This window comes from Gobio gobio (genome assembly GCF_949357685.1).
Source record: "Gobio gobio genome assembly, chromosome: 11".
Lineage (NCBI taxonomy): Eukaryota > Metazoa > Chordata > Actinopteri > Cypriniformes > Gobionidae > Gobio > Gobio gobio.
Genome location: NC_137104.1, coordinates 25,340,400 through 25,358,514, shown reverse-complemented (window position 1 = coordinate 25,358,514; position 18,115 = coordinate 25,340,400). Strand labels below are relative to the sequence as shown.

At 43.3% G+C, this 18,115-nt stretch overlaps 1 protein-coding gene across 1 annotated transcript in view; it reads right to left on the bottom strand.

The window, feature by feature from the left end:
* The window catches only part of LOC307133444 (uncharacterized protein), a gene marked incomplete at both ends in the record, with an annotated part of 121,068 nt that overhangs the window by 70,095 nt on the left and 32,858 nt on the right, over nucleotides 1-18,115 (bottom strand). The window contains 28 exons of the mRNA XM_079828529.1: nucleotides 1,273-1,355; nucleotides 1,432-1,549; nucleotides 1,640-1,817; nucleotides 1,890-1,993; nucleotides 2,067-2,185; nucleotides 2,477-2,833; nucleotides 5,205-5,228; nucleotides 5,309-5,456; nucleotides 5,526-5,718; nucleotides 5,805-5,962; nucleotides 6,038-6,135; nucleotides 6,207-6,394; nucleotides 6,471-6,535; nucleotides 9,567-9,649; nucleotides 9,726-9,843; nucleotides 9,934-10,111; nucleotides 10,184-10,287; nucleotides 10,361-10,479; nucleotides 10,771-11,104; nucleotides 13,437-13,522; nucleotides 13,603-13,750; nucleotides 13,820-14,012; nucleotides 14,099-14,256; nucleotides 14,332-14,429; nucleotides 14,501-14,688; nucleotides 14,765-14,829; nucleotides 17,825-17,907; nucleotides 17,984-18,101. Of these exons, the coding sequence (XP_079684655.1) occupies nucleotides 1,273-1,355; nucleotides 1,432-1,549; nucleotides 1,640-1,817; nucleotides 1,890-1,993; nucleotides 2,067-2,185; nucleotides 2,477-2,833; nucleotides 5,205-5,228; nucleotides 5,309-5,456; nucleotides 5,526-5,718; nucleotides 5,805-5,962; nucleotides 6,038-6,135; nucleotides 6,207-6,394; nucleotides 6,471-6,535; nucleotides 9,567-9,649; nucleotides 9,726-9,843; nucleotides 9,934-10,111; nucleotides 10,184-10,287; nucleotides 10,361-10,479; nucleotides 10,771-11,104; nucleotides 13,437-13,522; nucleotides 13,603-13,750; nucleotides 13,820-14,012; nucleotides 14,099-14,256; nucleotides 14,332-14,429; nucleotides 14,501-14,688; nucleotides 14,765-14,829; nucleotides 17,825-17,907; nucleotides 17,984-18,101 (3,906 nt within the window). The remainder of the gene's footprint in view (nucleotides 1-1,272; nucleotides 1,356-1,431; nucleotides 1,550-1,639; nucleotides 1,818-1,889; nucleotides 1,994-2,066; nucleotides 2,186-2,476; nucleotides 2,834-5,204; nucleotides 5,229-5,308; nucleotides 5,457-5,525; nucleotides 5,719-5,804; nucleotides 5,963-6,037; nucleotides 6,136-6,206; nucleotides 6,395-6,470; nucleotides 6,536-9,566; nucleotides 9,650-9,725; nucleotides 9,844-9,933; nucleotides 10,112-10,183; nucleotides 10,288-10,360; nucleotides 10,480-10,770; nucleotides 11,105-13,436; nucleotides 13,523-13,602; nucleotides 13,751-13,819; nucleotides 14,013-14,098; nucleotides 14,257-14,331; nucleotides 14,430-14,500; nucleotides 14,689-14,764; nucleotides 14,830-17,824; nucleotides 17,908-17,983; nucleotides 18,102-18,115) is intronic.

Below are 18,115 nucleotides of genomic sequence, written 5' to 3'. Positions count from 1 at the left end.
TCTTTCCCCTAGCAAAGGTTTTCAACCAACACGCACACACTTTGTCAATCCCCAAACGGACGAGGCGTTTATACTTGACGCACTCGCCGTTGTACTATTCTGTGAAACGACAGAGGGCGACTCGGAGAAATTGTTCTATAAACCATCAGGAAACAGCAGTGAGAGAAGAATGTAGCTACACAGGTGACCATATTTATTTGAATAAACTTCACCAAAAACCACACTACAAAAGAATCGTGTAAAACTCAGTAAACCTTGATTGCTAATCATGAATACGGTGTATGCTTTCGATTTACCCCGAAAGAAAGTGAAATATGACAACCTGCCCCATAGGTGGGGCACATTAACATGACAGCTTGATGTTATCAGATACAATCAAATAAAACAACAAGACAAAATACAAATTAACTTTCAAATAAAATATACTAATTTCTTCTGAACATTGACTGTCATTCTTTCCTCAATAGAATAGCATAGTTCTAATAGGGGCACATTGTAACAGTTACAACATGCCCCACCTGTGCAACTGGGATTTAAACCCGTCTAGTGTCTTCTGCTGGTTAGAGCAGCATTAAAAGAACTCTCAACTTGGTCTTATTTTCAATAAACTTAAGAAATGTACGTCTGTTATGTTAAATGTTCAGTGAGAGCGTCCAAAGAATTATTAATTGGTGCAGTTTCTCTAAATAATGTTGATATGGCAACTAGTAAATACATTAGGTTTCATCATCCCGGCATGTGTGGAAAGTTAACCTGTTACAACAAGCCCCGCGTTTAAATTCCAGACGGAGAAAAATAATAACTTCTGTACCTCTGCAAGTCACATAGCATGCAGCCATAGGGTTTCAGACTAAATGGGACTTGCGAAGGTACAGTCAGTTCCACCACATTTGCAGAATAAGGCACTCTTTCCAGGTCAAAAGCAAAGTGACAAGTCAGATACAAGCAAGGATTGATGTCAGTTTTATTGAGAAACTTTCTTTTGCCCTTGAACAATTACAGGACCAAGTGTGGCCTTGCCTTCCCACTGAACACCTAGAGAGAAGAAAAAGAGCAAAGTTAGGAGCACTTAAAACATCAAAAGCAACCTTAAAGCAAGAGCTACCGACCTCCATAGGGAGAAGCAGCAATTCCACCATCAGGACCACATGTTGAGTCACAGCAACCACAAACTTGGTCATTTCCATCAGCAGCAAACCACCTGCAACAAGACAAAGCACTTTCAACATGAGCAAAGTCAGCTTTTTAAAAAAAAGAATAAGTGCAACGTACCCATTGGCAAAGGAACAGGATTTGCGCTGAGCGTCACTGGGTGCAGAAGCAATAGTTGCCTTCAGAACACATGTTATGTAGATCTACAAGGGATGACAGACAAGTCAGAAAACCAAAGCAGATGGGAAGAGAAGTCGAATTAACTCTTGTGGTACATACAGAAGGACTGGTGCTCTCCTGGAACATGAATGCCTCCAGCTGGAACTGGATCTTGTCAACCTGGGACCGAGGCATGAAGCGGGAGCTGGAAGCTGTAGCCTTGGCATCCACAAAGCACCTGACGACAAAGTCACCACAAAGAGCAACTCATGAATGTTTAAAAAGAGCAAACAAAACAGTCCTATAGCATCAAGAGCCATGACCTTACCCATGATTCTCAATGAAGGAATATCTCGGAAGGGAGTTCACGTCAGGCACTTGAGTGGCCACACAGCGGTCCACAAACACACGCAGAGGCACATGATTGTACTGCTTCACAGATGCCTCGATGTTAATAACGCCACCCAGGAAATAGGAGTATGAAGGCCTCTGGTAGGACCAATCGTCTACAAAAGAGAAGGAACACCCTAGGAAGAGCCACATTTGCAAGGTCGAAGGTCCAAAGAAAGTGCACTTACCCAGCATGAGCTTCAGGGAGAACATCAAGACTTCTTCACCAACCTTGGTTGAGGCATAAGGGACCCATGTTGGCCTCAAGGCATCACTGCTTACATTGTGTAGCCTGTGGTTCATGAAAGTACCCATTAAATGGTCTCCCAGTTGCACAAGCAGTGAAAGTCACAGAGGCCACTTACCTTTGATAGTGGCATTGAACGCCAACAATTGCACCATCGGCCCGGGTAATCGGAGTACCTGCAAGAGCCTCAGGGGTGTAGGTAAGAGAGAAGGTGTAGACAAGCTCATCCTCATTCATCTGTAAGAGATTGTAGTTAAAACAAGACAGTTCCTCATGAAGGTGTAATCATTATTATGAATGAGAGAAAGTGCATTGTGCAATACAGTGGACAAACACTTCAAGCAGGAGAAAACAACTGCAGAGCTTAAAACAAACATTTCTTAAGGCCCGTTCATACCAATGCATATGCCAGCTGCCCTGGCATTGCAAATACAACATACAACAGCAGTGTGAACTGACGGTCCTTGAAGAGGACTTTGGATATCCTCAATTTGAACAAACAACCGATTAAGATTTAGGAGTTCTTACCATCTGCACGCTGTTGCAGTCCTGTAATTCATACTCAAAGAGGAGCACCCTAGACTCAGAGTCCTGACCAGCAACAGGACATCCACCTAAAGACAGACCAGTTGGCTGGATCAACTGACCATTGCTAAACAAGTCCTGCTGGACTTCTACAAGAACCCGGTTCTCTCCGCATTGAACCGCTACGCTGCTGGGAGTCACGGGTTGCCTCAACTGGAAGTCCACCGCCAACTCGCTCTGCACCTCGGGAACGACGGGATACCTCCAATCCAAAGGCTTCACTGGACCCTGCAACAGCTGCTTCTCCTGAAGGCCAAAAGGCTCCTGTGCAAGGCCTCTGGAGGCAGGACCCAAAGGACTCTGAAATGGAGAAGCCACTTGCAAAGGATTCCAGAGCTCTGGAGCAGAAAAGGCAGGACTTCTGAAATCTGGATCTGATTTTTGCCCCGTGCTTCTTGGACTTTGACTGTGCATCAAACTTCCCCATGCATCAGGCAGATCAAACACAACCATCACAACCACCACTAACACACCTCTCAGAAGCCCCATCCTAGCAAACTTGGACACAAATGCCACAACACACACCAGTGCTTGGCTTTGCCATTTTGTACAGCTTTGAATGAAGGTGGCTCATCCCCTTTTAGTTGAATTGATTGCCTTTGATTCTCCTCTGGACCTGTAGAGTTTATATGCATCTCTGGGACCCACAGCTCTGCACAATTTGTATGTCTCTCTTATCTGACAAATCGAGGGGGACATTTACATGACACCATTTTCAAATGAAACTTTAAATGCATTGTGTTCATTTACACAACAACAGTGCTTTGTGGGCCTTAAAAATGCAAACTTTTAAAAACAGGGTTTCAAAGTTTTTGAAAATGAGACCATTATTGTCTCCATGTAAACTACAAAAACATGAATTTGTGAAAACTGTGACATCATGCGCATGCATATTGCGTGTTTAGTCTATAGGCACGTAGTGTTTCTTTGCAAAGTGTCATCGCCATCTACTGGATTCTCTGCAGAGATTCTCCTAGAGATTTAATCAGATCAACGTCATATTTGCACAGTCTAATCGAAAGGCCTTGGTGATGTTTTCCCTGAAGGTCGTGTCAGTGGCGGCCTCACAAAGTTCGATGGTTCGCCATGACACAGGAAGCTGTTGTAAGTCGGGCATACAATGTCCGATCTGCCCCAAACTTCAGATGTTTGATAAGAGTCCTGGCCTGAAGACATCTACATATGAGTTTCAGAATTAGGCATGGCAAAATGGCTCGATAGCGCCACCTACAACATTTCAACGAAGTGCCCCTCCCGCTACGTTTCACGTACAGGTATGAAATTCGGTACACAGCCCAATACCTACAAAAAATCTCCTGGTACAAAATCAACGACACAGAGGGAAGATAGTGAGGGAAGGGCATGAAAAAGTGAATTGAAACACAGTCATTAATTTTTGTCCACTTGCCCTCAGCTTCTTATTCTTTAACATCAGCAGTTTATGCAACTGGCCACAGACCTACGTTTTCTCAAATTTTCCGCCAAAATGTCTCTAGGAAAAATGTGTGACACAAAGAGCAAGAAGAGTTAACAGGACTAAGACTTAAGTTAATGATGGGACACTAAAATGGACAAATATAATAGTAGACCCCATTTTGAAATGTGTATTTCACAAACCTAATACACCAACAGTTAGCTCTTCAAACCAGTTAAATAGAATTCAAATGGGATGCATTTCCTTGACAGCATGGATACTAGTCAAATTGCCTTCCACGTTCTGTTTTTAATGGTGCAACAACAAGCACAGACAGTTAAACAAAGTAGCTTATTGTCCAAATCTACAGAAGCGACATGGTTTAGACCAGTTAATGTCACACTCTGGAAACGGTTTATAAAGACCCCTTTCATGAGTGAAGGTTAAAAGTCAAAAAAGTTTAAAACATTTTAGACCGCATTTACACCTGTATTTAGCATAGTCCACTTGTGATTGGACTGATAAACGCTTTAGTACCAGGTGTAAACAGGCCCTCAGACAGCAACTCAGGTGTGATACACCAGTTAAGGGACTAAACCAGCTTTTATTAAAGCACCAGTCTACTTTTCAATAAACATTGGGGCTAGCCTAAAGAAAAAAGGCTGGTCACAATTTGGGATTAAAAAGGACAATGCAGGTTGATACTGATTTCATTGCAGATGCAATGCTGTACTTGCATGACTTCGGGGGGCTTTCAAATAGCATTAGCAAAAAACAGAGGGACTTGGCATGCTTGAATATCAGTACAAGCAGTTATGTTAGTCCAGCCATAAAGCCACAAGTAGAGACCAAAACAGATTCCATTAAGAACAGGGACCCAGGTTAGCAACTGGAACTTGGCTTGTTTAGTTCAAGTCAAGCATAACCTTGAAGCAAAAAAGGGAACTCTGGTTTAGTAGTGTAGCCCAATAAATCAAACTGAGAACAGTCATGAAAGATCAATACCAAAGAGACAGTTGAGTTAAGAAGTTTATTAAAACTACTAAAGTCACATGACCAGGTTAACTTCTCCACTAGACACCACAGTTTGCCCACTAGAGATGGTCTTGACGTTAGCATCTCTTCCTGGAAAAGAAATGGTAGAATCGTGAGGCATTTAAAAACCAAATTCTCATGGTTCCTGAAGTCAGTTTACAACAAGCACTCACTTTTCCTAGTGCAGCTTTGCTCACAGGAGCCAGAAGAGGGATGGCACACTGCTGTACTACAGTGGATGAAGATCTAACAGAGGGGGGAAAGGGATAAGCCACAGAAAGAAAAACACCTAATATTAAGGATTCAGGTAAGGCTGCAGAGCATACGGTTTCCTGTAGAGGAGCCAGTGATGCTGGATCCACAAATGTGAACATCTTCACAACAAAGCGCTTGTAGTGGGTTGGGAACTGAAGACCAGAAGATCCAGCCACCGGAACCAATGAGGTCAGGTAACGGTCATCCTGGTAAGGGCATCTGAAAGGTAAAGAGGCAGTCAGAAGTGCCTTACAGCACACTAGATGGATAAAGACTGGCCTTACTCACCCATCGACCAGAAGGTCCCACTGGGGTAGACTGAGTGGACTGGGGGTTGATGTCGCCCAGCAACGTCCCAGCATTAGGACAATGTTGGGGTCGGTCCTCTCCAAAATGCGCACCTCAACATACACAGGCTCCCGCAGGACTTTTGTGACGGGATAATCAGCATCACCGTAGTAGGACGTGTATGCCTCATCCCCTGAGGAAGAAAACCAGCGTTTAACCAGAAACTGCTGCAACCTGGAGTTTTAGAAAATACTTATGCATACTTGGACAGACACTTACCTTCTGCACAGCCTTTGGTGACACATTGACCATTTGCCAGTCTAAGCTCCACCCTGAGGGGTCCAGAAGCCGCTACTGGTGGAGGTGCAGGAACAGTGTTGACCTCCACAACCAGAGCTTCCACAGAAGTAGCAGAGTACCTACACTGGAAGAGAAGCCTAGACAACAAATAGTGAGCTTGTAGCCTTTGTCAAGGATTCATATTTTTTTTCTAAATAAAATAAAATGCCTACTCAAAATGGCTGTCCCTTGTGATGGAACCAAGTGGTCCGACACCCACTTCATACGAGGAGGTCATTCGGTTTTCATACACCACATATCCACCGTCCTCCTGCAAATAGTAACTGTTGGCATCCAGGCCATTCTAAGCCATGCAGAACAGAACCACAAGCAGCTACTCACCATCATGCTTGTGCCACATGCAGTGACAGGGAACTGGTATATAGCAAAGGAAGGTGTGGATCCCACAGGACTGCAAGGTGGGTCGTTTCCACCCAGGAGACGGACTGAATCCAGGCTCAAGCGAGGTAGTGTAACATCTCTTGCCACCACTACCACAAACTGACCATCTCTTATACACTGGACAGTCACTGGAACAAGGTACAAGAGCAGGTTATTACTGAGGAGTGGTTTAACATGAACACCTTTGCATTGACTCACTCTTACCTGCCTTCCCATAGAAACACTGCTGTCCGTTAAAGCAGCAGTTGATAGCGTCACACTCAGCACCACTGATACCAGGTGGGCCACATTGGATCTGCTCATAATCAGCTACAGCACATTTGTCAAGGGGCTCTGCCTGCGCCACTGGCTGCTTAGACTGAACCTGCTGAGGAAACTGTTGACTAGCTTGTTGTTGAACCTGCTGAGGAAACTGTTGACTAGCTTGTTGTTGAACCTGCTGAGGAAACTGTTGACTAGCTTGTTGTTGAACCTGCTGAGGAAACTGTTGACTAGCTTGTTGTTGAACCTGCTGAGGATACTGTTGACTAGCTTGTTGTTGAACCTGCTGAGGATACTGTTGACTAGCTTGTTGTTGAACCTGCTGAGGATACTGTTGACTAGCTTGTTGTTGAACCTGCTGAGGATACTGTTGACTAGCTTGTTGTTGAACCATCAGAGGAAACTGTTGACTAGCTTGTTGTTGAACCTTCTGAGGAAACTGTTGACTAGCATGTTGTTGAACCTTCTGAGGAAACTGTTGACTAGCATGTTGTTGAACCTTCTGAGGAAACTGTTGACTAGCATGTTGTTGAACCTTCTGAGGAAACTGTTGACTAGCATGTTGTTGAACCTTCTGAGGAAACTGTTGACTAGCTTGTTGTTGAACCTTCAGAGGAAACTGTTGACTAGCTTGTTGTTGAACCTTCAGAGGAAACTGTTGACTAGCTTGTTGTTGAACCTTCAGAGGAAACTGTTGACTAGCTTGTTGTTGAACCTTCTGAGGAAACTGTTGACTAGCATGTTGTTGAACCTTCTGAGGAAACTGTTGACTAGCTTGTTGTTGAACCTTCAGAGGAAACTGTTGACTAGCTAGCTGTTGAACCTTCAGAGGAAACTGGGGCAGATTACTCCACTGTGGAACAGCATGACAAAAAGCACAAAACCACACACAAAGTGCCAGCGATTGAACAGCACACCAGCTTCCTGCCATTGTTCAACAGCTAGTCACACTGTTGAGATGATGCCCTTTGGTCTTTTTGTATTCTACAGATTTTGGCTAATTAACGATAATCCCTCCCTCTTCATGAACAGTCATGATTCTCCAGACTTGCCCAAATGGGAGCTTATGCTACCAGAAAATTCTCATCAAAATGATACGCATGTGATGTAGGCCTATATTGACTCCAATTAGTCAGATTTGTCATATTGAAGACAAATAAAAAGGTTCATGCTCAGGTTTGCTACTGGAGCTTGCCCAAAGTACTTTGGGTAGATGTTTGGTGCATTCCGCTTTGCTTGTAGACATCCAGAAATGCTAACTAGCATTACTACTTTTACAATATCTTTATATGGCAGAAATAGTAAGAGTAGTCTGTAGTTCCAAATTTAGCAACACACTCACAAACCTCCCTAAGCACTTCCCCTCGGGGCAATCCCTGTCGCCAGTTTGAAGTGTTCCACAAGTGGACAAGAGAGGTTTATGTGGACAGACCTTCGACTCCTTAGACAGAGGGGACCAGTCTACTCATATATACTTTAATTACAAAATAAATGTAACCGTAATCAGTTACTTATGAAAATGTTAATTATTACAAAGGGGGTTACATCTGAATATTTTCTGTAAAAAGCTAGGATATGTTGAATAATATGAATTTGTTGCTTTGCCTGTGCAGGATGCCTCTTGCCATTTACAGTGTTTTTTTTATATCCAATTGCTAGGACCCATTTCTCAATACACTTTTTCAAAACTCTTCACACAGTTCTCCTAACAAACTTTCAGCTCGGCACAGCAGATCATTTCACATTCAAAATGCACTAAAACACAATTCTTTCCCCTAGCAAAGGTTTTCAACCAACACGCACACACTTTGTCAATCCCCAAACGGACGAGGCGTTTATACTTGACGCACTCGCCGTTGTACTATTCTGTGAAACGACAGAGGGCGACTCGGAGAAATTGTTCTATAAACCATCAGGAAACAGCAGTGAGAGAAGAATGTAGCTACACAGGTGACCATATTTATTTGAATAAACTTCACCAAAAACCACACTACAAAAGAATCGTGTAAAACTCAGTAAACCTTGATTGCTAATCATGAATACGGTGTATGCTTTCGATTTACCCCGAAAGAAAGTGAAATATGACAACCTGCCCCATAGGTGGGGCACATTAACATGACAGCTTGATGTTATCAGATACAATCAAATAAAACAACAAGACAAAATACAAATTAACTTTCAAATAAAATATACTAATTTCTTCTGAACATTGACTGTCATTCTTTCCTCAATAGAATAGCATAGTTCTAATAGGGGCACATTGTAACAGTTACAACATGCCCCACCTGTGCAACTGGGATTTAAACCCGTCTAGTGTCTTCTGCTGGTTAGAGCAGCATTAAAAGAACTCTCAACTTGGTCTTATTTTCAATAAACTTAAGAAATGTACGTCTGTTATGTTAAATGTTCAGTGAGAGCGTCCAAAGAATTATTAATTGGTGCAGTTTCTCTAAATAATGTTGATATGGCAACTAGTAAATACATTAGGTTTCATCATCCCGGCATGTGTGGAAAGTTAACCTGTTACAACAAGCCCCGCGTTTAAATTCCAGACGGAGAAAAATAATAACTTCTGTACCTCTGCAAGTCACATAGCATGCAGCCATAGGGTTTCAGACTAAATGGGACTTGCGAAGGTACAGTCAGTTCCACCACATTTGCAGAATAAGGCACTCTTTCCAGGTCAAAAGCAAAGTGACAAGTCAGATACAAGCAAGGATTGATGTCAGTTTTATTGAGAAACTTTCTTTTGCCCTTGAACAATTACAGGACCAAGTGTGGCCTTGCCTTCCCACTGAACACCTAGAGAGAAGAAAAAGAGCAAAGTTAGGAGCACTTAAAACATCAAAAGCAACCTTAAAGCAAGAGCTACCGACCTCCATAGGGAGAAGCAGCAATTCCACCATCAGGACCACATGTTGAGTCACAGCAACCACAAACTTGGTCATTTCCATCAGCAGCAAACCACCTGCAACAAGACAAAGCACTTTCAACATGAGCAAAGTCAGCTTTTTAAAAAAAAGAATAAGTGCAACGTACCCATTGGCAAAGGAACAGGATTTGCGCTGAGCGTCACTGGGTGCAGAAGCAATAGTTGCCTTCAGAACACATGTTATGTAGATCTACAAGGGATGACAGACAAGTCAGAAAACCAAAGCAGATGGGAAGAGAAGTCGAATTAACTCTTGTGGTACATACAGAAGGACTGGTGCTCTCCTGGAACATGAATGCCTCCAGCTGGAACTGGATCTTGTCAACCTGGGACCGAGGCATGAAGCGGGAGCTGGAAGCTGTAGCCTTGGCATCCACAAAGCACCTGACGACAAAGTCACCACAAAGAGCAACTCATGAATGTTTAAAAAGAGCAAACAAAACAGTCCTATAGCATCAAGAGCCATGACCTTACCCATGATTCTCAATGAAGGAATATCTCGGAAGGGAGTTCACGTCAGGCACTTGAGTGGCCACACAGCGGTCCACAAACACACGCAGAGGCACATGATTGTACTGCTTCACAGATGCCTCGATGTTAATAACGCCACCCAGGAAATAGGAGTATGAAGGCCTCTGGTAGGACCAATCGTCTACAAAAGAGAAGGAACACCCTAGGAAGAGCCACATTTGCAAGGTCGAAGGTCCAAAGAAAGTGCACTTACCCAGCATGAGCTTCAGGGAGAACATCAAGACTTCTTCACCAACCTTGGTTGAGGCATAAGGGACCCATGTTGGCCTCAAGGCATCACTGCTTACATTGTGTAGCCTGTGGTTCATGAAAGTACCCATTAAATGGTCTCCCAGTTGCACAAGCAGTGAAAGTCACAGAGGCCACTTACCTTTGATAGTGGCATTGAACGCCAACAATTGCACCATCGGCCCGGGTAATCGGAGTACCTGCAAGAGCCTCAGGGGTGTAGGTAAGAGAGAAGGTGTAGACAAGCTCATCCTCATTCATCTGTAAGAGATTGTAGTTAAAACAAGACAGTTCCTCATGAAGGTGTAATCATTATTATGAATGAGAGAAAGTGCATTGTGCAATACAGTGGACAAACACTTCAAGCAGGAGAAAACAACTGCAGAGCTTAAAACAAACATTTCTTAAGGCCCGTTCATACCAATGCATATGCCAGCTGCCCTGGCATTGCAAATACAACATACAACAGCAGTGTGAACTGACGGTCCTTGAAGAGGACTTTGGATATCCTCAATTTGAACAAACAACCGATTAAGATTTAGGAGTTCTTACCATCTGCACGCTGTTGCAGTCCTGTAATTCATACTCAAAGAGGAGCACCCTAGACTCAGAGTCCTGACCAGCAACAGGACATCCACCTAAAGACAGACCAGTTGGCTGGATCAACTGACCATTGCTAAACAAGTCCTGCTGGACTTCTACAAGAACCCGGTTCTCTCCGCATTGAACCGCTACGCTGCTGGGAGTCACGGGTTGCCTCAACTGGAAGTCCACCGCCAACTCGCTCTGCACCTCGGGAACGACGGGATACCTCCAATCCAAAGGCTTCACTGGACCCTGCAACAGCTGCTTCTCCTGAAGGCCAAAAGGCTCCTGTGCAAGGCCTCTGGAGGCAGGACCCAAAGGACTCTGAAATGGAGAAGCCACTTGCAAAGGATTCCAGAGCTCTGGAGCAGAAAAGGCAGGACTTCTGAAATCTGGATCTGATTTTTGCCCCGTGCTTCTTGGACTTTGACTGTGCATCAAACTTCCCCATGCATCAGGCAGATCAAACACAACCATCACAACCACCACTAACACACCTCTCAGAAGCCCCATCCTAGCAAACTTGGACACAAATGCCACAACACACACCAGTGCTTGGCTTTGCCATTTTGTACAGCTTTGAATGAAGGTGGCTCATCCCCTTTTAGTTGAATTGATTGCCTTTGATTCTCCTCTGGACCTGTAGAGTTTATATGCATCTCTGGGACCCACAGCTCTGCACAATTTGTATGTCTCTCTTATCTGACAAATCGAGGGGGACATTTACATGACACCATTTTCAAATGAAACTTTAAATGCATTGTGTTCATTTACACAACAACAGTGCTTTGTGGGCCTTAAAAATGCAAACTTTTAAAAACAGGGTTTCAAAGTTTTTGAAAATGAGACCATTATTGTCTCCATGTAAACTACAAAAACATGAATTTGTGAAAACTGTGACATCATGCGCATGCATATTGCGTGTTTAGTCTATAGGCACGTAGTGTTTCTTTGCAAAGTGTCATCGCCATCTACTGGATTCTCTGCAGAGATTCTCCTAGAGATTTAATCAGATCAACGTCATATTTGCACAGTCTAATCGAAAGGCCTTGGTGATGTTTTCCCTGAAGGTCGTGTCAGTGGCGGCCTCACAAAGTTCGATGGTTCGCCATGACACAGGAAGCTGTTGTAAGTCGGGCATACAATGTCCGATCTGCCCCAAACTTCAGATGTTTGATAAGAGTCCTGGCCTGAAGACATCTACATATGAGTTTCAGAATTAGGCATGGCAAAATGGCTCGATAGCGCCACCTACAACATTTCAACGAAGTGCCCCTCCCGCTACGTTTCACGTACAGGTATGAAATTCGGTACACAGCCCAATACCTACAAAAAATCTCCTGGTACAAAATCAACGACACAGAGGGAAGATAGTGAGGGAAGGGCATGAAAAAGTGAATTGAAACACAGTCATTAATTTTTGTCCACTTGCCCTCAGCTTCTTATTCTTTAACATCAGCAGTTTATGCAACTGGCCACAGACCTACGTTTTCTCAAATTTTCCGCCAAAATGTCTCTAGGAAAAATGTGTGACACAAAGAGCAAGAAGAGTTAACAGGACTAAGACTTAAGTTAATGATGGGACACTAAAATGGACAAATATAATAGTAGACCCCATTTTGAAATGTGTATTTCACAAACCTAATACACCAACAGTTAGCTCTTCAAACCAGTTAAATAGAATTCAAATGGGATGCATTTCCTTGACAGCATGGATACTAGTCAAATTGCCTTCCACGTTCTGTTTTTAATGGTGCAACAACAAGCACAGACAGTTAAACAAAGTAGCTTATTGTCCAAATCTACAGAAGCGACATGGTTTAGACCAGTTAATGTCACACTCTGGAAACGGTTTATAAAGACCCCTTTCATGAGTGAAGGTTAAAAGTCAAAAAAGTTTAAAACATTTTAGACCGCATTTACACCTGTATTTAGCATAGTCCACTTGTGATTGGACTGATAAACGCTTTAGTACCAGGTGTAAACAGGCCCTCAGACAGCAACTCAGGTGTGATACACCAGTTAAGGGACTAAACCAGCTTTTATTAAAGCACCAGTCTACTTTTCAATAAACATTGGGGCTAGCCTAAAGAAAAAAGGCTGGTCACAATTTGGGATTAAAAAGGACAATGCAGGTTGATACTGATTTCATTGCAGATGCAATGCTGTACTTGCATGACTTCGGGGGGCTTTCAAATAGCATTAGCAAAAAACAGAGGGACTTGGCATGCTTGAATATCAGTACAAGCAGTTATGTTAGTCCAGCCATAAAGCCACAAGTAGAGACCAAAACAGATTCCATTAAGAACAGGGACCCAGGTTAGCAACTGGAACTTGGCTTGTTTAGTTCAAGTCAAGCATAACCTTGAAGCAAAAAAGGGAACTCTGGTTTAGTAGTGTAGCCCAATAAATCAAACTGAGAACAGTCATGAAAGATCAATACCAAAGAGACAGTTGAGTTAAGAAGTTTATTAAAACTACTAAAGTCACATGACCAGGTTAACTTCTCCACTAGACACCACAGTTTGCCCACTAGAGATGGTCTTGACGTTAGCATCTCTTCCTGGAAAAGAAATGGTAGAATCGTGAGGCATTTAAAAACCAAATTCTCATGGTTCCTGAAGTCAGTTTACAACAAGCACTCACTTTTCCTAGTGCAGCTTTGCTCACAGGAGCCAGAAGAGGGATGGCACACTGCTGTACTACAGTGGATGAAGATCTAACAGAGGGGGGAAAGGGATAAGCCACAGAAAGAAAAACACCTAATATTAAGGATTCAGGTAAGGCTGCAGAGCATACGGTTTCCTGTAGAGGAGCCAGTGATGCTGGATCCACAAATGTGAACATCTTCACAACAAAGCGCTTGTAGTGGGTTGGGAACTGAAGACCAGAAGATCCAGCCACCGGAACCAATGAGGTCAGGTAACGGTCATCCTGGTAAGGGCATCTGAAAGGTAAAGAGGCAGTCAGAAGTGCCTTACAGCACACTAGATGGATAAAGACTGGCCTTACTCACCCATCGACCAGAAGGTCCCACTGGGGTAGACTGAGTGGACTGGGGGTTGATGTCGCCCAGCAACGTCCCAGCATTAGGACAATGTTGGGGTCGGTCCTCTCCAAAATGCGCACCTCAACATACACAGGCTCCCGCAGGACTTTTGTGACGGGATAATCAGCATCACCGTAGTAGGACGTGTATGCCTCATCCCCTGAGGAAGAAAACCAGCGTTTAACCAGAAACTGCTGCAACCTGGAGTTTTAGAAAATACTTATGCATACTTGGACAGACACTTACCTTCTGCACAGCCTTTGGTGACACATTGACCATTTGCCAGTCTAAGCTCCACCCTGAGGGGTCCAGAAGCCGCTACTGGTGGAGGTGCAGGAACAGTGTTGACCTCCACAACCAGAGCTTCCACAGAAGTAGCAGAGTACCTACACTGGAAGAGAAGCCTAGACAACAAATAGTGAGCTTGTAGCCTTTGTCAAGGATTCATATTTTTTTTCTAAATAAAATAAAATGCCTACTCAAAATGGCTGTCCCTTGTGATGGAACCAAGTGGTCCGACACCCACTTCATACGAGGAGGTCATTCGGTTTTCATACACCACATATCCACCGTCCTCCTGCAAATAGTAACTGTTGGCATCCAGGCCATTCTAAGCCATGCAGAACAGAACCACAAGCAGCTACTCACCATCATGCTTGTGCCACATGCAGTGACAGGGAACTGGTATATAGCAAAGGAAGGTGTGGATCCCACAGGACTGCAAGGTGGGTCGTTTCCACCCAGGAGACGGACTGAATCCAGGCTCAAGCGAGGTAGTGTAACATCTCTTGCCACCACTACCACAAACTGACCATCTCTTATACACTGGACAGTCACTGGAACAAGGTACAAGAGCAGGTTATTACTGAGGAGTGGTTTAACATGAACACCTTTGCATTGACTCACTCTTACCTGCCTTCCCATAGAAACACTGCTGTCCGTTAAAGCAGCAGTTGATAGCGTCACACTCAGCACCACTGATACCAGGTGGGCCACATTGGATCTGCTCATAATCAGCTACAGCACATTTGTCAAGGGGCTCTGCCTGCGCCACTGGCTGCTTAGACTGAACCTGCTGAGGAAACTGTTGACTAGCTTGTTGTTGAACCTGCTGAGGAAACTGTTGACTAGCTTGTTGTTGAACCTGCTGAGGAAACTGTTGACTAGCTTGTTGTTGAACCTGCTGAGGAAACTGTTGACTAGCTTGTTGTTGAACCTGCTGAGGATACTGTTGACTAGCTTGTTGTTGAACCTGCTGAGGATACTGTTGACTAGCTTGTTGTTGAACCTGCTGAGGATACTGTTGACTAGCTTGTTGTTGAACCTGCTGAGGATACTGTTGACTAGCTTGTTGTTGAACCTGCTGAGGATACTGTTGACTAGCTTGTTGTTGAACCATCAGAGGAAACTGTTGACTAGCTTGTTGTTGAACCTTCTGAGGAAACTGTTGACTAGCATGTTGTTGAACCTTCTGAGGAAACTGTTGACTAGCATGTTGTTGAACCTTCTGAGGAAACTGTTGACTAGCTTGTTGTTGAACCTTCAGAGGAAACTGTTGACTAGCTTGTTGTTGAACCTTCAGAGGAAACTGTTGACTAGCTTGTTGTTGAACCTTCAGAGGAAACTGTTGACTAGCTTGTTGTTGAACCTTCTGAGGAAACTGTTGACTAGCATGTTGTTGAACCTTCTGAGGAAACTGTTGACTAGCTTGTTGTTGAACCTTCAGAGGAAACTGTTGACTAGCTAGCTGTTGAACCTTCAGAGGAAACTGGGGCAGATTACTCCACTGTGGAACAGCATGACAAAAAGCACAAAACCACACACAAAGTGCCAGCGATTGAACAGCACACCAGCTTCCTGCCATTGTTCAACAGCTAGTCACACTGTTGAGATGATGCCCTTTGGTCTTTTTGTATTCTACAGATTTTGGCTAATTAACGATAATCCCTCCCTCTTCATGAACAGTCATGATTCTCCAGACTTGCCCAAATGGGAGCTTATGCTACCAGAAAATTCTCATCAAAATGATACGCATGTGATGTAGGCCTATATTGACTCCAATTAGTCAGATTTGTCATATTGAAGACAAATAAAAAGGTTCATGCTCAGGTTTGCTACTGGAGCTTGCCCAAAGTACTTTGGGTAGATGTTTGGTGCATTCCGCTTTGCTTGTAGACATCCAGAAATGCTAACTAGCATTACTACTTTTACAATATCTTTATATGGCAGAAATAGTAAGAGTAGTCTGTAGTTCCAAATTTAGCAACACACTCACAAACCTCCCTAAGCACTTCCCCTCGGGGCAATCCCTGTCGCCAGTTTGAAGTGTTCCACAAGTGGACAAGAGAGGTTTATGTGGACAGACCTTCGACTCCTTAGACAGAGGGGACCAGTCTACTCATATATACTTTAATTACAAAATAAATGTAACCGTAATCAGTTACTTATGAAAATGTTAATTATTACAAAGGGGGTTACATCTGAATATTTTCTGTAAAAAGCTAGGATATGTTGAATAATATGAATTTGTTGCTTTGCCTGTGCAGGATGCCTCTTGCCATTTACAGTGTTTTTTTTATATCCAATTGCTAGGACCCATTTCTCAATACACTTTTTCAAAACTCTTCGCACAGTTCTCCTAACAAACTTTCAGCTCGGCACAGCAGATCATTTCACATTCAAAATGCACTAAAACACAATTCTTTCCCCTAGCAAAGGTTTTCAACCAACACGCACACACTTTGTCAATCCCCAAACGGACGAGGCGTTTATACTTGACGCACTCGCCGTTGTACTATTCTGTGAAACGACAGAGGGCGACTCGGAGAAATTGTTCTATAAACCATCAGGAAACAGCAGTGAGAGAAGAATGTAGCTACACAGGTGACCATATTTATTTGAATAAACTTCACCAAAAACCACACTACAAAAGAATCGTGTAAAACTCAGTAAACCTTGATTGCTAATCATGAATACGGTGTATGCTTTCGATTTACCCCGAAAGAAAGTGAAATATGACAACCTGCCCCATAGGTGGGGCACATTAACATGACAGCTTGATGTTATCAGATACAATCAAATAAAACAACAAGACAAAATACAAATTAACTTTCAAATAAAATATACTAATTTCTTCTGAACATTGACTGTCATTCTTTCCTCAATAGAATAGCATAGTTCTAATAGGGGCACATTGTAACAGTTACAACATGCCCCACCTGTGCAACTGGGATTTAAACCTGTCTAGTGTCTTCTGCTGGTTAGAGCAGCATTAAAAGAACTCTCAACTTGGTCTTATTTTCAATAAACTTAAGAAATGTACGTCTGTTATGTTAAATGTTCAGTGAGAGCGTCCAAAGAATTATTAATTGGTGCAGTTTCTCTAAATAATGTTGATATGGCAACTAGTAAATACATTAGGTTTCATCATCCCGGCATGTGTGGAAAGTTAACCTGTTACAACAAGCCCCGCGTTTAAATTCCAGACGGAGAAAAATAATAACTTCTGTACCTCTGCAAGTCACATAGCATGCAGCCATAGGGTTTCAGACTAAATGGGACTTGCGAAGGTACAGTCAGTTCCACCACATTTGCAGAATAAGGCACTCTTTCCAGGTCAAAAGCAAAGTGACAAGTCAGATACAAGCAAGGATTGATGTCAGTTTTATTGAGAAACTTTCTTTTGCCCTTGAACAATTACAGGACCAAGTGTGGCCTTGCCTTCCCACTGAACACCTAGAGAGAAGAAAAAGAGCAAAGTTAGGAGCACTTAAAACATCAAAAGCAACCTTAAAGCAAGAGCTACCGACCTCCATAGGGAGAAGCAGCAATTCCACCATCAGGACCACATGTTGAGTCACAGCAACCACAAACTTGGTCATTTCCATCAGCAGCAAACCACCTGCAACAAGACAAAGCACTTTCAACATGAGCAAAGTCAGCTTTTTAAAAAAAAGAATAAGTGCAACGTACCCATTGGCAAAGGAACAGGATTTGCGCTGAGCGTCACTGGGTGCAGAAGCAATAGTTGCCTTCAGAACACATGTTATGTAGATCTACAAGGGATGACAGACAAGTCAGAAAACCAAAGCAGATGGGAAGAGAAGTCGAATTAACTCTTGTGGTACATACAGAAGGACTGGTGCTCTCCTGGAACATGAATGCCTCCAGCTGGAACTGGATCTTGTCAACCTGGGACCGAGGCATGAAGCGGGAGCTGGAAGCTGTAGCCTTGGCATCCACAAAGCACCTGACGACAAAGTC